This window comes from Pelophylax lessonae (genome assembly GCF_965119305.1).
Source record: "Pelophylax lessonae genome assembly, contig: HAP1_SCAFFOLD_271, whole genome shotgun sequence".
Classification (NCBI taxonomy): Eukaryota; Metazoa; Chordata; class Amphibia; order Anura; family Ranidae; genus Pelophylax; species Pelophylax lessonae.
Window position 1 is genome coordinate 68,655 of NW_028120069.1, and position 25,057 is coordinate 93,711.

At 45.1% G+C, this 25,057-nt stretch overlaps 1 protein-coding gene across 4 annotated transcripts in view; it reads left to right on the plus strand.

Annotated features, from left to right (window-relative positions):
- Nucleotides 1-17,831, plus strand: part of LOC309543651 (disks large homolog 4-like) — a 75,207-nt gene extending 57,376 nt beyond the window's left edge. For 2 of the 4 annotated variants that reach the window (XM_082276105.1, XM_082276107.1), the window contains exons 10-15: nt 1,874-1,921; nt 2,253-2,354; nt 4,803-4,978; nt 8,886-8,995; nt 11,965-12,056; nt 16,979-17,831. In XM_082276105.1, the coding sequence (XP_082132231.1) occupies nt 1,874-1,921; nt 2,253-2,354; nt 4,803-4,978; nt 8,886-8,995; nt 11,965-12,056; nt 16,979-17,085 (635 nt within the window). In that variant the 3' untranslated portion in view covers nt 17,086-17,831. The remainder of the gene's footprint in view (nt 1-1,873; nt 1,922-2,252; nt 2,355-4,802; nt 4,979-8,885; nt 8,996-11,964; nt 12,057-16,978) is intronic. The other 2 variants (XM_082276106.1, XM_082276108.1) reach the window with 1 other exon arrangement.
- The last annotated feature ends 7,226 nt before the right edge of the window (nt 17,832-25,057 follow it).

Below are 25,057 nucleotides of genomic sequence, written 5' to 3' on the forward strand. Positions count from 1 at the left end.
CATCCTGTCCCGTATCCTTCTACTCCTCCATCCTGTCCTGTATCCTTCTACTCCTCTATCCTATCCCGTATACTTCTACTCCTCCTTCCTATCTTGTACCCTTCTACTCCTCCATCCTGTCCCGTATCCTTCTACTCCTCCATCCTGTCCCGTATCCTTCTACTCCTCCATCCTATCCTTTATCCTTCTACTCCTCCATCCTTTCCTGTATCCTTCTACTCCTCCATCCTATCCCGTATCCTTCTACTCCTCCATCCTATCCCGTATCCTTCTACTCCTCCATCCTGTCCTGTATCCTTCTACTCCTCCATCCTGTCCCGTATCCTTCTACTCCTCCATCCTGTCCCGTATCCTTCTACTCCTCCATCCTTTCCCGTATCCTTCTACTCCTCCATCCTGTCCCGTATCCTTCTACTCCTCCTTCCTATCCTGTATCCTTCTACTCCTCCATCCTATCCCATATCCTTCTACTCCTCCATCCTATCCGTATCCTTCTACTCCTCCATCCTATCCGTATCCTTCTACTCCTCCATCCTATCCCGTATCCTTCTACTCCTCCATCCTATCCCGTATCCTTCTACTCCTCCACCCTATCCCGTATCCCTCTACTCCTCCATCCTATCCCGTATCTCTCTACTCCTCCATCCTATCGCGTATCCTTCTACTCCTCCATCCTCTCCCATATCTCTCTACTTCTCCATCCTATCCGTATCCTTCTACTCCTCCATCCTACCCCATATCCTTCTACTCCTCCATCCTACCCCGTATCCCTCTACTCCTCCATCCTATCCCTCTACTCCTCCATCCTATCCGTATCCTTCTACTCCTTCATCCTATCCCTCTACTCCTTCATCCTATCCCTCTACTCCTCCATCCTATCCCGTATCCTTCTACTCCTCCATCCTATCCGTATCCTTCTACTCCTCCACCCTATCCCGTATCCTTCTACTCCTCCATCCTGTCCCGTATCCTTCTACTCCTCCATCCTGTCCCGTACCCTTCTACTCCTCCATCCTATCCCGTATCCTTCTACTCCTCCATCCTGTCCTGTATCCTTCTACTCCCCCATCCTGTCCTGTATCCTTCTACTCCTCCATCCTGTCCCGTATCGTTCTACTCCTCCATCCTATCCGTATCCTTCTACTCCTCCACCCTATCCCGTATCCTTCTACTCCTCCATCCTATCCGTATCCTTCTACTCCTCCATCCTATCCGTATCCTTCTACTCCTCCATCCTATCTCATATCCCTCTACTCCTCCATCCTCTCCCATATCCTTCTACTCCTCCACCCTATCCCATATCTCTCTACTCCTCCATCCTATCCCGTATCCTTCTACTCCTCCATCCTATCCCGTATCCTTCTACTTCTCCATCCTGTATCCTTCTACTCCTCCATCCTGTCCCGTATCCTTCTACTCCTCCATCCTGTCCCATATCTCTCTACTCCTCCATCCTCTCCCATATCCTTCTACTCCTCCATCCTCTCCCGTATCCTTCTACTCCTCCATCCTATCCCGTATCCTTCTACTCCTCCATCCTATCCCGTATCCTTCTACTCCTCCACCCTATCCTGTATCTTTCTACTCCTCCACCCTATCCCGTATCCTTCTACTCCTCCATCCCTTCCCGTATCCTTCTACTCCTCCATCCTGTCCCGTATCCTTCTACTCCTCCATCCTGTCCTGTATCCTTCTACTCCTCCATCCTGTCCCGTATCCTTCTACTCCTCCATCCTATTCCATATGTCTACTCCTCAAAGCTATCCTGTATCCCTTCACTCTTGCGTGCATGGTGTCGTGGTGCAGTATTTGTGAATGACTTTGCACTGTTAATGATTTTTCGGCATCTAATGAGCCTCTTTTTCTTTTGAAGATCGGGAAGACGTAGTGCTTAGTTATGAATCCGTTGTACAGATGGAAGGTAGGTGTCTACTATCAGATATTCATTGTAATGTCTCCATACACCGATAATATGTGTGGCACTCCAGTGGTGGAAGCTCTGTGATGGAGTTCCAAGGTTTTTGTATTTGAAGCACACCTCCTGCAAGGAAGTCCCATTCCCTTATTGAGGACTGGGAACCCCAAACCCAGAGGGGGGTAGAAACTATAACAGGGAGATCTTCCTTCTGGACACCTCAGAAGCAGCAAAATGCTAGGAGGTGACCATGATGACTTTGAATGTATAGAGCCTTGAATGTTTTATATCTCTGATGTCTCTGATCTCTGGGCGTTCACTTTTTATCTCTCCTCAGTTCATTATGCTCGTCCTATCATAATCCTGGGTCCCGGAAAGGACAGAGTAAACGATGACCTTCTTTCTGAGTTTCCGGATAAGTTTGGCTCATGTGTCCCACGTAAGTATTTCTATTGGTGGGTTTACTTTGTTACAGTCTGACAGCTAAGCGGTGAAAACATCCCACCATCATACATAATGGCTCCAATTATTACTCCATATTCTGTAAGTTTATCCAACTGTCCATCCAGAGCCTCTGGTTTATAGACCTGTTACATCCTAAATCAGGCATGTCCAACCTGCGGCCCGGGGGCCACATTCGGCCCGGTACCCCAGGCAATGCGGCCCACTGCCCTCTGACAATTTTTTTTTTTGCTGGGGAGGAAGGAAGTCGGGTCTGGGGCATGGCCACAGCAGCTTCCAACTTATGGTAGGCAGAGGTTGCCTCGGAGGGGAGGGGGGAAGGGAGGCGAGCATGTGCAGTGTTTCTGACTCCTACTACCATGACCACTTCTTCAAATCACTGAGTGTTCATTTAATATCTCTCAGAAGTAAATTTCTGTATACTTATTCCATTTCATTTTATCATCCTCTAGTTGTGTTAAATTAGTGCAGGGGGTGCGTCGGTGCGGGAAGGGTGCGGCAGCATTTTATTACTTATATACCTTAACTATAGTATATATTTTATATATGGCCCGAGAAAATTTCTCTACACTCAATGTGGCCCAGAGAAGCCAAAAGGTTGGACACCCATGTCCTAAATATCGAGCCATTTATCCAACTGTCCATCCAGAGCCTCTGGTTTATAGACCGGATAGATCCTAAATATAGAACCATTTATCCAACTGTCCATCCAGAGCCTCTGGTTTATAGACCGGATAGATCCTAAATATAGAACTATTTATCCAACTGTCCATCCAGATCCTCTGGTTTATACTATGGTAGACCGGATACTAGGGATGCACCGAAATGAAATTCTTGGCCGAAGCCGAATAATAATAAAATGTTTGGCCGAAGGCCGAATACCGAACGCGGTGTTTCACATTTTTTCCATTTATTTTGCCAATTTTTTGTCCTCTCTCTTGTCCTCTCGTGTATCTCTCTCTCTCTCTCTTGTCCTCTCACTCTCTCTCTCTTGTCCTCTCTCTCTCTCTTGTCCTCTCATGTCTCTCTCTCTCCCTAAATGTTACTGTAGGGAATGGGATTCAGTGCACACTGCAGCCTTGTACCATAGGGTTAATGTTAGTGACACTGTAGGGATTGGGAAGGATGCTGGGAATGGAAATCAGGAAGCATGCAGGCAGCCTTGTAAATTTTAATTGCAGATACAGGGCACTGGGCAGGTCAGGGTTAATGTGGTAACATCAATTACTCAGTGACAGTCAGTCAGTGTCAGTGTGGACTCGATCAGATTATACAGTCTCTCATAGTGGTGGTAGTAGGAGGCTGGAGGTGGACTAGTAGTAGCCTGGAAAGGAGCACAGCCGCATACATACATTACTCACTCGTGCACTGCAGCCCGCCCCACACATTCAGTGAGTCTTACTCTCCTCCCTAGTTTTTTCAATGGCACATTCAGGAAGCCAATCACGCCGTGAGTAGCGGTACAGCGGAACCAATCAGGTGTGCAGGCACGCGTGATTGGTTCGCTGTGCAGCTAATCACGGCGTGATTGGCTTCCTGAATGTGCCATTGAAAAAACTAGGGAGGAGAGTAAGACTCACTGAATGTGTGGGGCGGGCTGCAGTGCACGAGTGAGTAATGTAATGTATGCTCACCGCTGAAGTGTCCCGGCTTCACGGAAGTCTGTGAGTCCTCCTGTCCTCCTCCGAGTCCCTTCCCCCTGTAAATATCGTGACCTCGGCGATATGAATATCGCCTACGGCCACAGAACGATAGTCGATATCATATCGACTATCGTTCAGCACTATTATTCGGCACATAATTATTTGGCCTTTTGACTTATTCGGCCGAACACCGAAAGTGCTATTTTTTCTATTTTCGGCCGAATAATGTTCGGCCGCCGAACATTCGGTGCATCCCTACCGGATACATCCTAAATATAGAACCATTCATCCAACTGTATGCGCGGTTCCTGTCAGGGTCGCAGCCATGGCACCATTACAGGAATAAACTTACCCACCTGAGGTCAGAAAGTATAATAATCGCAGGATCATAGGGAAAAAATACACAGAAAAGCCTGAAAAAAAACGAATGCAGCCTCTTCATCGAAGGACTAACGCGCTGCAATATAGGAGGTTTTCATTCAATATAGGAGGTTTTCATTCAATATACTGTATGAGGTTTTCATTCAATATAGGAGGTTTTCATTCAATATAGGAGGTTTTCATTCTTGGGCTCAGATACATTTTACAAAGAACTCCACTATGTGACAGAGGAGGGGGAAATCTCTGCTTTGTAAATACTGTGAGTCACTTATCAATTATTTCTAATCACCAATCAAGATGATGAGAAGATGAAAATAAAACAGGCTAGGCCGTTCACAGCCTAAATATAACTCTGCAGGCTCTCTGACACCCGCAATCTAAAAACTGGCCTTCCTTTCCAGATACGACACGCCCCAAGCGGGACTACGAGGTGGATGGTAGAGACTATCACTTTGTCTCCTCTCGGGAGAAGATGGAGAAAGACATTCAGAGTCACAAGTTTATTGAAGCTGGACAGTACAATGGTCACTTATATGGGACAAGCGTGCAGAGTGTCCGGGAGGTCGCCGAGCAGGTAGTAGTAAAATAGCCCATTCAGCTATGTGTACCTAAATGCCTTACTGCTACATCTCCGTCCTGTGAGTATCTCCCTCTTCCTCTACACTGCTCAATGCTTCATCTCCATCCTGTGAGTATCTCCCTATTCCTCTACACTGCTCAATGCTTCTTCTCCATCCTGTGAGTATCTCCCTCTTCCTCTACACTGCTCAATGCTTCTTCTCCATCCTGTGAGTATCTCCCTCTTCCTCTACACTGCTCAATGCTTCATCCCCATCCTGTTAGTATCTCCCTCGTCCTCTACACTGCTCAATGCTTCATCCCCATCCTGTTAGTATCTCCCTATTCCTCTACACTGCTGAGTGCTTCCTCTCCATCCTGTGAGTATATCCCTCGTCCTCTACACTGCTCAATGCTTCATCCCCATCCTGTGAGTATCTCCCTATTCCTCTACACTGCTCAATGCTTCATCCCTATCCTGTGAGTATCTCCCTCTTCCTCTACACTGCTCAATGCTTCATCTCCATCCTGTGAGTATCTCCCTCTTCCTCTACACTGCTCAATGCTTCATCTCCATCCTGTAAGTATCTCCCTCTTCCTCTACACTGCTCAATGCTACATCTCCATCCTGTGAGTATCTCCCTCTTCCTCTACACTGCTCAATGCTTCATCTCCATCCTGTGAGTATCTCCCTCTTCCTCCACACTGCTCAATGCTTCATCCCCGTCCTGGGAGTATCTCCCTCTTCCTCTACACTGCTCAATGCTTCATCTCCGTCCTGTGAGTATCTCCCTCTTCCTCTACACTGCTCAATGCTTCATCTCCATCCTATGAGTATCTCCCTATTCCTCTACACTGCTCAATGCTTCATCTCCATGCTGTGAGTATCTCCCTATTACTCTACACTGCTCAATGCTTCATCCCCATCCTGTGAGTATCTCCCTCTTCCTCTACACTGCTCAATGCTTCATCCCCATCCTGTGAGTATCTCCCTCTTCCTCTACACTGCTCAATGCTTCATCCCTATCCTGTGAGTATCTCCCTCTTCCTCTACACTGCTCAATGCTTCATCTCCATCCTGTGAGTATCTCCCTCTTCCTCTAAACTGCTCAATGCTTCATCCCCATGCTGTGAGTATCTCCCTCTTCCTCTACTGCTCAATGCTTCATCCCCATCCTGTGAGTATCTCCCTCTTCCTCTACTGCTCAATGCTTCATCTCCATCCTGTATCTCCCTCTTCCTCTACACTGCTCAATGCTTCATCTCCATCCTGTGAGTATCTCCCTCTTCCTCTACACTGCTCAATGCTTCATCTCCATCCTGTGAGTATCTCCCTCTTCCTCTACTGCTCAATGCTTCATCTCCATGCTGTATCTCCCTCTGCCTCTACTGCTCAATGCTTCAACCCCATCCTGTAAGTATCTCCCTCTTCCTCTACACTGCTCAATGCTTCATCCCCATCCTGTAAGTATCTCCCTCTTCCTCTACACTGCTCAATGCTACATCTCCATCCTGTGAGTATCTCCCTTTCCTCTACACTGCTCAATGCTTAATCTCCATCCTGTGAGTATCTCCCTCTTCCTCCACACTGCTCAATGCTTCATCTCCGTCCTGTGAGTATCTCCCTCTTCCTCTACACTGCTCAATGCTTCATCTCCGTCCTGTGAGTATCTCCCTCTTCCTCTACACTGCTCAATGCTTCATCTCCATCCTGTGAGTATCTCCCTATTCCTCTACACTGCTCAATGCTTCATCTCCATGCTGTGAGTATCTCCCTATTACTCTACACTGCTCAATGCTTCATCCCCATCCTGTGAGTATCTCCCTCTTCCTCTACACTGCTCAATGCTTCATCCCCATCCTGTGAGTATCTCCCTCTTCCTCTACACTGCTCAATACTTCATCTCCATCCTGCATAAATCTGCCATTGTGCTCAAGTTTGGACCATGTAGGGAGGGGTTACCTTCTGTGTTCAATTTGAAAGACTTCAGTCACTTCCTGTCGTATAAAAACATTAGGAAGTGAGAGGAAATCTTTTCAAAGACAGTTTCCACCAGATCAAGTGTCCCTGTTAGAAGATTTGTTCTCCATTCCTGTTTTGGTGATAACTCCTTTCTTCAGACTCACTGACAATGGTCGCCAGGGCAGATAGGTTGAAGGTCTGTGTCGATAGGCTTTTGTTCATGTGCAAACTGCTTCTCTCACAATACAAGTCTATGAGAATGAAGCCGACCAGAAGGGGGGCAATTGCACGTCAGGGAATTGTGAATGATCTAGAAAGCCTCTGAGCATGCTGCCATTGCCCACCAACACAGGCACAAAACCCACCAACACAGGCCCAAACCCACCAACACAGGCACAAAACCCACCAACACAGGCACAAAACCCACCAACACAGGCCCACAGGCACAAAACCCACCAACACAAGCCAAAACCCACCAACACAGGCCCACAGGCACAAAACCCACCAACACAAGCCAAAACCCACCAACACAGGCACAAAACCCACCAACACAAGCCAAAACCCACTAACACAGGCACAAAACCCACTAACACAGGCACAAAACCCACCAACACAGGCACAAAACCCACCAACACAAGCCAAAACCCACCAACACAAGCCAAAACCCACCAACACAAGCCAAAACCCACCAAAACAAGCCCAAACCCACTAACACAGGCACACAACCCACCAACACAGGCACAAAACCCACCAACACAGGCACAAAACCCACCAACACAGGCACAAAACCCACCAACACAGGCACAAAACCCACCAACACAGGCCCAAACCCACCAACACAGGTCCAAACCCACCAACACAGGCCCAAACCCACCAACACAGGCTAAAACCCACCAACACAGGCACAAAACCCACCAACACAAGCCAAAACCCACCAACACAAGCCAAACCCCACCAACACAAACCAAAACCCACCAACACAGGCACACAACCCACCAACACAGGCCCAAACCCACCAAGACAGGCACAAAACCCACCAACACAAGCCAAAACCTACCAAGACAGGCACAAAACCCACCAACACAGGCACAAAACCCACCAACACAGGCACAAAACCCACCAACACAAGCCAAAAACCCACCAACACAGGCCAAAACCCACCAACACAGGTCCTAGACTTTTCTATTGTCAACACAGACAATAGTCACTCTACAAACCATGAAAGTAGAACTAAAGGCAAAACCTCTCTTTTCTTTCATTTCAGATAGAGTAATGGAGGGTTATAACCCCTGTCAGTTTTTTTTATCTGTCACCCATTGGGAAGATTGTCCTTTAACTGCCTGTCCCATGTTCAAAACCGTCCGTGAGGAAAAATCCCTCCAAAGTGAGAGAATCATTGTTTGTCACCAGAGCTAGAATTAGTGTCCAAATTGGAAGATTGGTGATCAATTATTCCTGATCTGGTGACATCACGTTTGGTGATAGTGGTCACCAGGACAAGTAGAGATGGAGAATCTCCCTAACAGGGACATAGGCAGCAATATAAACCTGACAGGGGTTCTGATCCCTCTCCACTCCATCCAACACTAAAAATGAGTTTTGCGGTTCTATGCAGTTCAGTTCTAGGATATCCACTGTCTATGCAGTTCAGTTCTAGGATATCCACTGTCTATGCAGTTCAGTTCTAGGATATCCACTGTCTATGCAGTTCAGTTCTAGGATATCCACTGTCTATGCAGTTCAGTTCTAGGATATCCACTGTCTATGCAGTTCAGTTCTAGGATATCCACTGTCTATGCAGTTCAGTTCTAGTATATCCACTGTCTATGCAGTTCAGTTCTAGGATATCCACTGTCTATGCAGTTCAGTTCTAGTATATCCACTGTCTATGCAGTTCAGTTCTAGGATATCCACTGTCTATGCCTGTTCCCTTTACAAAGATCTCCCATAATTCTCTCCTCAGGGCAAGCACTGCATCCTCGATGTCTCCGCCAATGCTGTCAGACGTCTTCAGGCGGCTCAGCTACAACCTATTGCTATTTTTATACGTCCAAAATCCCTGGAGAACATTTTGTAAGAATCTCGATGTCTTTGTCTCTTTTTCTTATTAAACTTCCCTGTTCATCTTATCTCTGCAGATTAGAATCACAGTTCTGGATTTTATCCAAATTACGGAAGAATTGGAGCAAAAGGGACCATTGTTAGCCAATTCAGTACATTCTAAGGGCAAGCTTTCCAAAATCTCTCCAGACACAGAGAATGAGGCGTCAGGTTCAGAATATCTCCAGAATGATGTAGGATGAGGGATCAGGTTCTGAATATCTCCAGAATGATGCAGGATGAGGGGTCAGGTTCTGAATATCTCCAGAATGATGTAGGATGAAGGGTCGGGTTCAGAATATCTCCAGAATGATGCAGGATAAAGCGTCAGGATCAGAATATCTCCAGAATGATGTAGGATGAAGGGTCCGGTTCTGATTATCTCCAGAATGATGTAGGATGAGGGGTCAGGTTCTAAATATCTCCAGAATGATGTAGGATGAGGGGTCAGGTTCTGGTTTTCTCCAGAATGATGTAGGATGAGGGGTCAGGTTCTGATTATCTCCAGAATGATGCAGGATGAGGGGTCAGGTTCTGAATATCTCCAGAATGATGTAGGATGAGGGGTCAGGTTCTGATTATCTCCAGAATGATGCAGGATGAGGGGTCAGGTTCTGAATATCTCCAGAATGATGTAGGATGAGGGGTCAGGTTCTGAATATCTCCAGAATGATGTAGGATGAGGCGTCAGGTTCTGAATATCTCCAGAATGATGTAGGATGAGGGGTCAGGTTCTGAATATCTCCAGAATGATGTAGGATGAGGGGTCAGGCTTGGTTCTATGTAGAATGTGGGCCAGGATCAGGCTTGGTTCTATGTAGAATGTGGGCAGGGATCAGGCTTGGTTCTATGTAGAATGTGGGCCAGGGTCAGGCTTGGTTCTATGTAGAATGTGGGCCAGGGTCAGGCTTGGTTCTATGTAGAATGTGGGCCAGGGTCAGGCTTGGTTCTATGTAGAATGTGGGCCAGGGTCAGGCTTGGTTCTATGTAGAATGTGGGCCAGGGTCAGGCTTGGTTCTATGTAGAATGTGGGCCAGGATCAGGCTTTGTTCTATGTAGAATGTGGGCCAGGATCAGGCTTGGTTCTATGTAGAATTTGGGCCAGGGTCAGGCTTGGTTCTATGTAGAATGTGGGCCAGGATCAGGCTTGGTTCTATGTAGAATGTGGGCCAGGTTCAGGCTTGGTTCTATGTAGAATGTGGGCCAGGGTCAGGCTTGGTTCTATGTAGAATGTGGGCCAGGGTCAGGCTTGGTTCTATGTAGAATGTTAGCCAGGGTCAGGCTTGGTTCTATGTAGAATGTGGGCCAGGATCAGGTTTGGTTCTATGTAGAATGTGGGCCAGAGTCAGGCTTGGTTCTATGTAGAATGTGGGCCAGGGTCAGGCTTGGTTCTATGTAGAATGTGGGCCAGGGTCAGGCTTGGTTCTATGTAGAATGTGGGCCAGGGTCAGGCTTGGTTCTATGTAGAATGTGGGCCAGGATCAGGCTTGGTTCTATGTAGAATGTGGGCCAGGATCAGGCTTGGTTCTATGTAGAATGTGGGCCAGGATCAGGCTTGGTTCTATGTAGAATGTGGGCCAGGATCAGGCTTGGTTCTATGTAGAATGTGGGCCAGAATCAGGCTTGGTTCTATGTAGAATGTGGGCCAGGATCAGGCTTGGTTCTATGTAGAATGTGGGCCAGGGTCAGGCTTGGTTCTATGTAGAATGTGGGCCAGAATCAGGCTTGGTTCTATGTAGAATGTGGGCCAGGATCAGGCTTGGTTCTATGTAGAATGTGGGCCAGGATCAGGCTTGGTTCTATGTAGAATGTGGGCCAGGATCAGGCTTGGTTCTATGTAGAATGTGGGCCAGGATCAGGCTTGGTTCTATGTAGAATGTGGGCCAGGATCAGGCTTGGTTCTATGTACAGATATAGAAGAAAAGTCACAGCTAGTTCCTGTTCTTTGTCTGGGGTCAGCAATTTCTGTTGGTTATTTTAAATGAATTATCTGATGGGGTCCTGATGTAACTCCAAAGCTTCTTTCTGTTGTCCCTCTTCTCTGTCTCCTCACCTCGTTTTCTCTTCCTTTCTCTTGCTCCTCTTCTTTGTCCTCTTTTTGCTCTCATTCTTCTGCTGTGTCTTTGCTTTTTTTTTTTGTTATCATGTCCCTCTTGGTCTCCTTTGGCTCTTGTTATCATGTCCCTCTTCTTGGTCTCCTTTGGCTCTTGTTTTCTTGTCTCTCTTCTTGGTCTCCTTTGGCTCTTGTCTTCTTGTCTCTCTTCTTGGTCTCCTTTGGCTCTTGTTTTCTTGTCCCTCTTCTTGGTCTCATTTGGCTCTTGTTTTCTTGTCTCTCTTCTTGGTCTCCTTTGGCTCTTGTTTTCTTGGTCTCCTTTGGCTCTTGTTTTCTTGTCCCTCTTCTTGGTCTCCTTTGGCTCTTGTTTTCTTGTCCCTCTTCTTGGTCTCCTTTGGCTCTTGTTTTCTTGTCCCTCTTCTTGGTCTCCTTTGGCTCTTGTTTTCTTGTCTCTCTTCTTGGTCTTCTTTGGCTCTTGTTTTCTTGTCCCTCTTCTTGGTCTCCTTTGGCTCTTGTTTTCTTGTCCCTCTTCTTGGTCTCATTTGGCTCTTGTTTTCTTGTCTCTCTTCTTGGTCTCCTTTGGCTCTTGTTTTCTTGGTCTCCTTTGGCTCTTGTTTTCTTGTCCCTCTTCTTGGTCTCCTTTGGCTCTTGTTTTCTTGTCCCTCTTCTTGGTCTCCTTTGGCTCTTGTTTTCTTGTCTCTCTTCTTGGTCTCCTTTGGCTCTTGTTTTCTTGTCCCTTTTCTTGGTCTCTTTTGGCTCTTGTTCTTTTGCCCCACTTCTTGGTCTCCTCGGCCTCCTTGCTTCCTTACTCTTTTACTCTTTTATATCTGATCCATCTTTTTTTTTGGCCCTTTTCTTCTCTTATTTATCTTTCTTTACACCCCCTTAGAGAAATTAACAAACGACTAACAGAGGAACAAGCGAGGAAAACGTACGAAAGGTCCACAAAGCTGGAACAAGACTTCACAGAGTGCTTCTCAGGTACGTTCCTGTGTAGTCTGGAAATCCGTCGCTTCTTTGGGCTAAGTTCACTTTCTGCATAAACTGGCCTATACACACACAAGGGGCCCCAGCGGTTTATAATACAGATAAGGGGCCCCCGCGGTTTATAATACACACAAGGGGCCCCCGCGGTTTAGAATACACACAAGGGGCCCCAGCGGTTTATAATACAGATAAGGGGCCCCAGCGGTTTATAATACAGATAAGGGGCCCCGGTAGTGTAAAATGCATTGAAGTGGTCCAAGTAGTATAACATTTCTGGTACTATTTGATAGAAATACTGGCAATGGAAATGCCACATTAAAATTCCCACAAACATCTTGTGAGGATTTTTCCTCCCTCCCTGCCCCCCCCTTTTTTCTTTTCTTCTCTAATGTAAATGCCACGCCTGTAGACTTCTTCTATTACCCTTGAAGCCTGCATGAATTACTCAGAATGTTTGCATTCCTACATCCTGGCTTATTTCCAGGACACAACAGACATTGGACTCTCACCCCCCCCCCCCCCCCCAGCACCGGAGAAAAGAGCGCGCATTCCCAGATTTAATAGCCGTGCAGTTCACTCTCTCCCATCTCTGGGCTACAGGAAAATGGCAACAAAGCCGCCTTCCTAAGGGCCAACCGAAACGATTATCAATCTAGTTGTCTTCAAAGAAGGCTCGGCGGCCATTTTGTTGTAGCCTGGAAACAAATCAGGACATAGGATTGTAAACATCTGGAGCATTTCATGGGTGACAGAAAAGACCTACAGGTATGGCATTTGTATTCAACAATAAAGTGCACCATTATGGCACCACCCACTGCATACCCATGCTGCAGGAAACTCCCCATTGTGGGAGGGGCAGAGACACACACTACTGAAGGGGGATGCCCCCATTGTGGGAGGGGCAGAGACACACACTACTGAAGGGGGATGCCCCCATTGTGGGAGGGGCAGAGACACACTACTGAAGGGGTATCTCCCCATTGTGGGAGGGGCAGAGACACACACTACTGTAGGGGAAGCTCCTCATTGTGGGAGGGGCAGAGACACACACTACTGAAGAGGGATTTCGCCATTGTGGGAGGGGCAGAGACACACACTACCGTAGGGGAAGCTCCCCATTGTGGGAGGGGCAGAGACACACACTACTGAAGAGGGATCTCGCCATTGTGGGAGGGGCAGAGACACACACTACTGAAGGGGGAGCTCCCCATTGTGGGAAGGGCAGAGACACAAACTATATTTGGTATTGGAGGGTCCAGCAGAAGAAAATAATTGAGGGCACAAAACCCAATCCAGTATTCAGTTAGGCAAGTTAAAGGATATCTAAATACATAAAATGTAATACTGTATATTGCAGGGTACTAGTCCTTAGATGTTTGGCTGTATTCCTTTTCTTTGTAGGTTTTTTTCTTTTATTTTCACTTGATCCTGCCAGTAACACTCTTCCTGTCTAAGGGTGGCTACACTCACTCACACACTGTATCTGTGGAGGAGTAATGTAGCCACCCTTGGAGAGCATCATGGACATCCCATGGAGAGGGTGGTGATAAATTAGATGGACTTTACATAAGTCACCGATCCAGCTACAGTGACAGTAATATTGGTGTCTCTCTGGACAGTGGTGCTCACAATGGTCAGCTAGTTCAAACCTTTATACCATAGTTAAATGGTTTGTCTTAACCCTCTAACTGCCATTTTTGCTGGACTGCTTGGTCTGATAAAGTTGACAAATAACAAACCTTCTGGCAGGATCACAAGGTAATAAACATGTTACATGCAGGACTCATATACAGTCAGGTCCATAAATATTGGGACATTGAAAACAATTCTAATCTTTTTGGCTCTATACACCACCACAATGGATTTGAAATGAAACAAACAAGATGTGCTTTAACTGCAGACTTTCAGCTTTAATTTGAGGGTATTTACATCCAAATCAGGAGAACGGTGTAGGAATTACAACAGTTTGTATATGTGCCTCCCACTTTTTAAGGGACCAAAAGTAATGGGACAATTGGCTGCTCAGCTGTTCCATGGCCAGGTGTGTGTTATTCCCTCATTATCCCATTTAAAAAGGAGCAGATAAAAGGTCCAGAGTTCATTTCAAGTGTGCTATTGCATTTGGAATCTGTTGCTGTCAACTCTCAATATGAGATCAAAGAGCTGTCACCATCAGTGAAACAAGCCATCATTAGGCTGAAAAACAAAACAAACCCATCAGAGAGATAGCAAAATCATTAGGTGTGGCCAAATCAACTGTTTGGAACATCCTTAAAAAGAAAGAACGCACCGGTGAGCTCTGCAACACCAAAAGACCCGGAAGACCACTGAAAACAACGGTGGTGGATGACCGAAGAATTCTTTCCTGGTAAAGAAAACACCCTTCACAACAGTTGGCCAGATCAAGAACACTCTCCAGGAGGTAGGTGTATGTGTGTCAGATCAAGAACACTCTCCAGGAGGTAGGTGTATGTGTGTCAGATCAAGAACACTCTCCAGGAGGTAGGTGTATGTGTGTCAGATCAGGAACACTCTCCAGGAGGTAGGTGTATGTGTGTCAGATCAGGAACACTCTCCAGGAGGTAGGTGTATGTGTGTCAGATCAGGAACACTCTCCAGGAGGTAGGTGTATGTGTGTCAGATTGTAAGATCCTGGTACCTGCGGTACCCTTCCAGCCTATTATTTGTACATTACGTTCCACCATATAGATAGGTGGAACGCATCTAGTACCTGTCCCTTTAAATTCCATGACCTCATCAGTGAGTGCCGCTCTGAGCAGCTATTTCAACCGCCGGCATTCACTCACATGTGTTCGTGCAAACCGCTTGCTACAGCATTACCTAACGCTGCCGAATCCTCCAGCTATTCCCTAATCCCTGGATTGACCGAAGACTTGCTACAACTTCTTGTATCTCGCTACAAGATCATTACCTCACCGCCGGAACCCTCTCCTTACAAACCTACCAGTGATAAGTACCCCACAGGGGAATACCTTCCTAATCTACTTTCACTACTACTCTGCTTACTAAAGACTATTGCTACTCTAAGAACTATACTGTTACATCTAACATCTGCACCGCTACTTAGATTGCAAGCTCTTGAGCCTATTACCATCTTGTCACTGCATTAGCCTAGCATCTCCTGTACACTTCATCTGCTCTTCACTACCACCTGTTACCTGTACATGATTGCTATCCTAAGTGCTTACTATCACCATCTGTTACCTCTTACCATTGCTATCACTATCCACGCCTGTCCCCTCAGTATCACCTCTATACTTTCACATATAAACATATCACTCCAGGAACATCTTTAATGAGTGTCTGTGTTTGTGTATGTGCTTGCTGAGACAGGCTGATGCACAATGATGAGTCTTGAGAGTTGGATATGGTAGTTCAACACATCTCTACATGACTACTGAGTGTAACTTCCGCAGCTGCAAATCCACACCACACAAATAAACGCCGGAGCGTTACACAGATCCAGAACACTCTCCAGGAGGTAGGTGTATGTGTGTCAGATCAGGAACACTCTCCAGGAGGTAGGTGTATGTGTGTCAAAGTCAACAATCAAGAGAAGACTTCACCAGAGTGAATACAGAGGGTTCACCACAAGATGTAAACCATTGGTGAACCTCAAAAACAGGAAGGCCAGATTAGAGTTTGCCAAACATCATCTAAAAAAGCCTTCACAGTTCTGGAACAACATCCTATGGACAGATGAGACCAAGATCAACTTGTACCAGAGTGATGGGAAGAGAAGAGTATGGAGAAGGAAAGGAACTGCTCATGACCCAAAGCATACCACCTCATCAGTGAAGCATGGTGGTGGTAGTGTCATGGCGTGGGCATGTATGGCTGCCAATGGAACTGGTTCTCTTGTGTTTATTGATGATGTGACCGCTGTCAAAAGCAGCAGGATGAATTCTGAAGTGTTTAGGGGAATATTATCTGCTCATATTCAGCCAAATACTTCAGAACTCATTGGACGGCGCTTCACAGTGCAGATGGACAATGACCCGAAGCATACTGCGAAACCAACCAAAGAGTTTTTTAAAGGAAAGAAGTGGAATGTTATGCAATGGCCAAGTCAATCCCCTGACCTGAATCCGATTGAGCATGCATTTCACTTGCTGAAGACAAAACTGAAGGGAAAACGCCCCAAGGACAAGCAGGAACTGAAGACAGTTGCAGTAGAGGCCTGGCAGAGCATCACCAGGGATGAAACCCAGCGTCTGGTGATGTCTATGCGTTCCACACTTCAGGCTGTAATTGACTGCAAAGGATTTGCAACCAAGTATTAAAAAGTGAAAGTTTGATTTATGATTGGTAATCTGTCCCATTACTTTTGGTCCCTTAAAAAGTGGGAGGCACAAATACAAACTGTTGTAATTCCTACACCGGTCACCTGATTTGGATGTAAATTCCCTCAAATTAAAGCTGAAAGTCTGCAGGTAAAGCACATCTTGTTTGTTTCATTTCAAATCCATTGTGGTGGTGTATAGAGAGGGGGAGGGGGGTATAGAGGGGGGGTGTATAGAGCCAAAAAGATTAGAATTGTGTCCATGTCCCAATATTTATGGACCTGACTGTATGTATATATTTCTTATTCCTTATACACAAAGTAATTGCATATCATGGTCTTCTCTCTCCTGTGGATTGGGCCTGTGGGCACTGCTGAAGATCCCCCCAGTGGTTTCCCAGTAGCCATTGCACAAGTGTTTATCAATGACTTTAGTTCACCAAAAAATGTCTAATAACCCTAGGCCCAGAAAAGTCCAGCCTGCGTGTGGCCACCAGTAAATACTTTACATTTAATGAGATTGAACTGACTGCTGATAATCTTTTTTTCTTTCTTTATTTCCTCTCTGCTTCTGCTCCTCTGCTCTTGGATGTCCTCTCATTCTTCCCTTCAGCGGTGGTCGAAGGAGACAGCTTTGAAGAGGTCTACCATAAAATAAAAGGGATCATCGAGGATCTGTCAGGACCCTACATATGGGTTCCTTCTCGTGAAAGACTTTAAAACCAACCTCTTCCTTCACCCTCAGCATGATGTCCATGAGTGGAGACTGCTCTCTCCTGGAGCTTTGTAAATGTGGAGGCAATAAGGCACTTCCTGGCTTCTGATGGCCGCCCCTCCCTGGAGGGCCTTATGTCACATCCTCTTGCATATCAGGAGGCCATTATGTTTGTGTTTATATGTTTTTACATGTGTATTTTATACATGCACAAAACTCATATAGACCACAATCCGGCGCTCCTCTGGTTTTCATGGCTCCTCGTGGGAGTGGTTTCCTTGTGGTCCAGCCCCTGCTGAGTGCAGTTGGTGTGGATCCTGCAGTCCCACCTAATAGAGTGGGTGGAGCCTGTTGTATAAAGAGACTTTTAGTCCTGGTTTTTTATCTCGCTGTCTGCGTTAATCTTGTGCATGCGTCTTATACTGGAAGGGGGGATTCTGGAAAAATTTTCCCCCCATCCCCACGCACATGCCCTTAGAGTTTGGGGCAATATGAACTATAACTCCCCTTGTAAGGGGCAGTAGATTCATGGATGTCTCCTTAGCTCTAAAACAAAGCCATGGAGGGGTGTTCAATGCTCTTCGGGGCTCGGACAGGAGAGAGACTGACCAGAAAGCACTGCTGGCACTCTCGTCAGAACGCGGGATGAAAGGGCGGAGCTCTGTGGGGCTCAGGCAGGCGGAGGGTTACATACAGTACAGTAATAAAGATAAAACTATTTTATGTGGATAAATAAAATGTTATATATTTATTTGCTGTCTCTGTGTTAGTGTGGTGCTGTTAATTTCAGAAAATTCTGCTGTAAATGCCATATTTTGTCCCAAAGAAAAAAAAAAAAAAACTCAACCAAACGTCGTCCTTTTCAATGATGACCTTCAGCCCCCTCTCTACTGATGACCTTCAGCCCATTGTCGAATGGTGACCTTTACCCCCCCATCCACCGATGACCTTCAGTCTCTTCTCCACTGGTGACCTTTACCCCCCATCCACCGATGACCTTCAGCCCCTTGTGGACTGGTGACCTTTACCCCCCATCCACTGATGACCTTCAGCCCCTTCTCTACTGGTAACCCTTAGCACCCTCTCCACCGATGACCTTCTGCCTCTTCTCCACTGGTGACCTTCAGCCCATTGTCGACTGGTGACCTTTACCCCCCATCCACCGATGACTTTCAGCCCCTTCTCCACTGGTAACCCTTAGCACCCTCTCCAATGATGACCTTCAGCCCCTTCTCCACTGGTGACCTTTAGTCCCCTCTCCACGATGACCTCCAGCCCATTGTCGACTGGTGACCTTTACCCCCCATCCACCGATGACCTTCAGCCCCTTCTCCACTGGTAACCCTTAGCACCCTCTCCACTGATATGACCTGATTCAATATTGATAGAAAACAGCAAAAAAATCCTTTTCCATCTCACCCCCCATGTTTAGCACTTGGCGTCCTACAGGAAACAAACCTGGTAGGTGGGCGTACACACCAGTGGAGGAGGATGGATGGAGTTGTTGATGGTTTACCAGTTTTGCTGGACAACACAACAAAGGTCTAAGTATTTATTACAATGAATAAACATACCATGGAGCTCCGAGCAAACCTCAAAAGAGAAAAAGCAAAAGCCAGAACACCTAGAGACTTATTTTACGTTTAAAGACTAACCGAGAACATTATAGATACAGAATATTTTAAAGGTATTAAACTGACACAAGCCTAATAAATGATATTTAAAAAACTGAAAAAATGGCACCACCCAGAAGGAAGATATGAGGAAGTATGTCTAAAAAATAAATGTGGCTGCCATCAATTTTGGATAAACCAAAAAGATGTGAAAAAAATAACAATTTGAGGCGCCAAATCTAAAAGTGCTGGTGCTAAATAAATTAATAAATAATGAGGGGGGGGGGGGGGATTTGCCTGATCTTTGAGGATAGCACAAAGGTTGATGATCTCCGCTAGGGATCGCCTGATTCAGACTAAATTCCTGCATAGAATATATTATACTCCTCAGAGATTACATAGGATCTTCCCCCAGAGGTCTCCGGATTTCCCTCGCTGCTTGATAGAACCCTCGTCTGTTTATAAGGGTCTTACTTCCATATAACACAAACAACAAGGAGCTGGGGGGGGGGGGGCACACCCTGAACATGCATTTCTAAAGCTGGTGCAGCTATGAACCAAGCAACATGCATATTTACAAAAAATAGCGCACACATGCAAAAGAAATGACTATCAAATATAAAGGTAATCAATAAATAAAAATGGGGATTTGGTCCCACCATATGGCCATATCGTGCTCAAGCCCACCACTACGTCAAAGTACCCCATTGTCAGTGGGTCCTACACTATCCATAAAAAGAAGGATGAATCCAACCTCTCAAACCATTGCAGATACTTAAGGCCCGTACACACGTACCGATCGTCAGCAAACGATCGGCCGTCTTTTGTCCCCGGGCTGTCGGTGTCTGTTGAAAAGTGCAAAGACAGCACAAGAATTTTGTCCGCCGACTACAGCCGACTGCAGAAGTGATGTCATGTAATGGTTAACTTTCCCTGTGTTTTTTCTTTTCTGAGCATGCCCAGTCTTGCAAATCTGCGGTCTGTCGGCCGAATTCTGTACTGACTGGCGAACAATCGGCCGCTCTGGTGTCGGCATACAAAAATTTTAATGCTTGCATGACAGATTCTTGTCGGCAGAATGTGCGCAGATGGCATCATACTAACAAGCCTACAATCGGCAGATCGGTCGTCGGCTGACGCTTTTGGGCCGACGATCGGTACGTGTGTACGGGCCTTTACTCCTTACTGGGAGAGATGTGCAACTGCACTATAAGGGACTAATGGGTTTTATGTAGGGCTGCAACTAACGATTATTTTCATAATTGATTAGTTGGCCGATTATTGCTTCGATTAATCGACTAATCGGATAAAAACCTAAAAAAAAAAAAAAAGTGTATAATTTAGTTAATATTCTTGAATATCTATATGTAGTGGTAAATATAACTATCCAGCTATATAGTTGGATATTTAATCCACTCTGAAACAGATCTATGTATTATTAGAGGTTTAAATGTGGTCCATATCAGACTCCGAGATCAATATTTTTAAAAGACCTAAACACTGTTTTGCAAATTTTCAGAGCGGATTTGTATATAATCATGATAATCTCCCTTATTAATAGGCAGGTAGTATGATACAAGCTCCCTGCCCCCGCTGTCACTTATGCTGGTAATACACAAACTACATTTTTTTTAGAACATTTTTAAAAACATTCATCCGATTTTTCTAACCATTAGTGTATATTGGTGTCCGGTGTCACCCACAGTGACAGGAAAATTTGAAGGAGCAGAATAGAAAACTTCTCAATCAAACAAATCTTCAAATAATGTGTGTGGTTTTTACTCAGAAGTTTTATTCATTTTAAAATTTATTGTTAAAAGCAAGTGGAATTTTCAAACAACAATCGTCCATTCAACAAATATACAAATCATTTTTGAACAAATATAGATGCAAATATTTTTGTCCAAAAATCCAATCCATGTATGGGAAGCAGAAGACATTTAGTAGCAGCAGCATGCTTTTTTCTTCATGTGTATGTATATAAAAAATATATATGCCCAGAAGTCGGAGATGCAGGGAGTCAGACATGAAGGTATATGAAGGGTGGAGGGGGGAAATAACATTTATATATTAAAGTAGTACTAAAAGCTGAGACTTTTTTTTTCATGGATATAATAATTTTAAATACAGTATAATGCACAATACTAATAAACTTTTACTTTAAATGTAATGCCTTCTATCACCTCTAGTCTATCGGCCTCCACCTTCTCTGGGGTCAGATGCTGATCTTCCCAGCACAGAGCCCTTACAGTGATTGTAAACGTTGGATTATTTTCTTTTTAACAACAATCTTGTCATACTTACCCTCTCTGTGTAATGATTTTTCACAGAGCAGCACTGATTCTCCTCTTCTGCCCCCCCCCTCCCCCCCTCCCCCCCATGGCACTTCCAGCCCCTTCTGCCTTCAAAGTGCCCCTATAGGAAGCAGCAAAGTATAGTTCTGTACAGAGTGTCCCTATAGGAAGCAGCAAAGTATAGCACTGTACAGAGTGTCCCTATAGGAAGCAGCAAAGTATAGTACTGTACAAAGTGCCCCTATAGGAAGCAGCAAAGTATAGTACTGTACAGAGTGCCCCTATAGGAAGCAGCAAAGTATAGTACTGTATAGAGTGTCCCTATAGGAAGCAGCAAAGTATAGTACTGTACAGAGTGTCCCTATAGGAAGCAGCAAAGTATAGTACTGTACAGAGTGTCCCTATAGGAAGCAGCAAAGTATAGTACTGTACAGAGTGTCCCTATAGGAAGCAGCAAAGTATAGTACTGTATAGAGTGCCCCTATAGGAAGCAGCAAAGTATAGCACTGTACAGAGTGCCCCTATAGGAAGCAGCAAAGTATAGCACTGTACAGAGTGTCCCTATAGGAAGCAGCAAAGTATAGTACTGTACAGAGTGTCCCTATAGGAAGCAGCAAAGTATAGTTCTGTACAGAGTGCCCCTATAGGAAGCAGCAAAGTATAGTACTGTACAAAGTGCCCCTATAGGAAGCAGCAAAGTATAGTACTGTATAGAGTGCCCCTATAGGAAGCAGCAAAGTATAGTACTGTACAAAGTGCCCCTATAGGAAGCAGCAAAGTATAGTACTGTACAGAGTGTCCCTATAGGAAGCAGCAAAGTATAGTTCTGTACAGAGTGCCCCTATAGGAAGCAGCAAAGTATAGTACTGTACAAAGTGCCCCTATAGGAAGCAGCAAAGTATAGTACTGTATAGAGTGCCCCTATAGGAAGCAGCAAAGTATAGTACTGTACAGAGTGTCCCTATAGGAAGCAGCAAAGTATAGCACTGTACAGAGTGCCCCTATAGGAAGCAGCAAAGTATAGTACTGTACAGAGTGTCCCTATAGGAAGCAGCAAAGTATAGTACTGTATAGAGTGTCCCTATAGGAAGCAGCAAAGTATAGTACTGTACAGAGTGTCCCTATAGGAAGCAGCAAAGTATAGTACTGTATAGAATGTCCCTATAGGAAGCAGCAAAGTATAGTTCTGTACAGAGTGTCCCTATAGGAAGCAGCAAAGTATAGTTCTGTACAGAGTGCCCCTATAGGAAGCAGCAAAGTATAGTACTGTATAGAATGTCCCTATAGGAAGCAGCAAAGTATAGTACTGTATAGAATGTCCCTATAGGAAGCAGCAAAGTATAGCACTGTACAGAGTGTCCCTATAGGAAGCAGCAAAGTATAGCACTGTACAAAGTGTCCCTATAGGAAGCAGCAAAGTATAGTTCTGTACAGAGTGTCCCTATAGGAAGCAGCAAAGTATAGTACTGTATAGAATGTCCCTATAGGAAGCAGCAAAGTATAGCACTGTACAAAGTGTCCCTATAGGAAGCAGCAAAGTATAGTTCTGTACAGAGTGTCCCTATAGGAAGCAGCAAAGTATAGTACTGTACAGAGTGTCCCTATAGGAAGCAGCAAAGTATAGTACTGTACAGAGTGTCCCTATAGGAAGCAGCAAAGTATAGTTCTGTACAGAGTGTCCCTATAGGAAGCAGCAAAGTATAGTTCTGTACAGAGTGTCCCTATAGGAAGCAGCAAAGTATAGTTCTGTACAGAGTGTCCCTATAGGAAGCAGCAAAGTATAGTACTGTATAGAATGTCCCTATAGGAAGCAGCAAAGTATAGTACTGTATAGAATGTCCCTATAGGAAGCAGCAAAGTATAGTACTGTACAGAGTGTCCCTATAGGAAGCAGCAAAGTATAGTACTGTATAGAATGTCCCTATAGGAAGCAGCAAAGTATAGTACTGTATAGAATGTCCCTATAGGAAGCAGCAAAGTATAGCACTGTACAGAGTGTCCCTATAGGAAGCAGCAAAGTATAGTACTGTATAGAGTGCCCCTATAGGAAGCAGCAAAGTATAGTACTGTACAGAGTGTCCCTATAGGAAGCAGCAAAGTATAGTTCTGTACAGAGTGCCCCTATAGGAAGCAGCAAAGTATAGTACTGTACAGAGTGTCCCTATAGGAAGCAGCAAAGTATAGTACTGTATAGAGTGCCCCTATAGGAAGCAGCAAAGTATAGCACTGTACAGAGTGCCCCTATAGGAAGCAGCAAAGTATAGCACTGTACAGAGTGTCCCTATAGGAAGCAGCAAAGTATAGTTCTGTACAGAGTGCCCCTATAGGAAGCAGCAAAGTATAGTTCTGTACAGAGTGCCCCTATAGGAAGCAGCAAAGTATAGTACTGTACAGAGTGTCCCTATAGGAAGCAGCAAAGTATAGTACTGTATAGAGTGCCCCTATAGGAAGCAGCAAAGTATAGCACTGTACAGAGTGCCCCTATAGGAAGCAGCAAAGTATAGCACTGTACAGAGTGTCCCTATAGGAAGCAGCAAAGTATAGTACTGTACAGAGTGTCCCTATAGGAAGCAGCAAAGTATAGTACTGTACAGAGTGTCCCTATAGGAAGCAGCAAAGTATAGTACTGTACAAAGTGTCCCTATAGGAAGCAGCAAAGTATAGTACTGTATAGAGTGCCCCTATAGGAAGCAGCAAAGTATAGTTCTGTACAGAGTGTCCCTATAGGAAGCAGCAAAGTATAGTACTGTACAGAGTGTCCCTATAGGAAGCAGCAAAGTATAGTACTGTACAGAGTGTCCCTATAGGAAGCAGCAAAGTATAGCTCTGTACAGAGTGCCCCTATAGGAAGCAGCAAAGTATAGTACTGTACAGAGTGCCCCTATAGGAAGCAGCAAAGTATAGCTCTGTACAGAGTGTCCCTATAGGAAGCAGCAAAGTATAGCACTGTACAGAGTGCCCCTATAGGAAGCAGCAAAGTATAGCTCTGTACAGAGTGCCCCTATAGGAAGCAGCAAAGTATAGTACTGTACAGAGTGTCCCTATAGGAAGCAGCAAAGTATAGCACTGTACAGAGTGCCCCTATAGGAAGCAGCAAAGTATAGTACTGTACAGAGTGCCCCTATAGGAAGCAGCAAAGTATAGTTCTGTACAGAGTGTCCCTATAGGAAGGTTAAAAAACCTCTGCCTTTAGAATGACTTGGTTCCTTCTCTTGCCCAGGACTACATTTCCCATGAGGCATTGCTCCTCACACATTCACAGGTTCTCTGTCATCTACTGACATGTATGGATGGTTTACTGAGCTGTATGTGTGTTGCACTGTATTTTCTGATATGTAAACAAATAATGCATTCTGTATGAAGGACAACTAATCGGCTGATGATTAATCGATTACGAAAATAGTTGACAACCATTTTCATAATCGATTAGTTGATGATTATAATCGATTAATCGATTAGTTGTTTCAGCCCTAGTTTTATGCTAAATTTATATATTATGTTATTTGTGCACTGTATGAATTTTTGCACTTCATGAATTATCTAATATTTTTATTTCATGTATACATATTTATTAATTATTTATTATTTTAGCACCAGCACTTTTAGATTTGGCACCTCAAATTGCCAAAAGTATTGGGACGCCTTTACACACACGAACTTTATTGGCATCCCAGTCTTAGTCCATAGGGTTCAATGTTGAGTTGGCTCCGCCCTTGCAGCTATAACAGCTTCAACTCTTCTGGGAGGGCCGTCCACAAGGTTTAGGAGTGTCTAAACTTTCTTCCAGATGCACATTTGTAAGGTCAGGCACTGATGTTGCACGAGAAGACCTGTCTGGTAGTCTCCACTCTAATTCATCCCAAAGCTGTTCTATCAGGTTGAGGTCAGGACTCTGTGCTGGCCAGTCAAGTTACCCCACCCTAAACTCGCTCATCCTTTTGTTTATGAACCTTGCAGTCATGTTTGAATAGGAAGGGGCCATCCCCCAAACTATTCCAACAAAGTTGAGAGCATGAAATTGTCCAAAATGTGTTGGTATGACGACGCCTTAAGGATTCCCTTCACTGGAA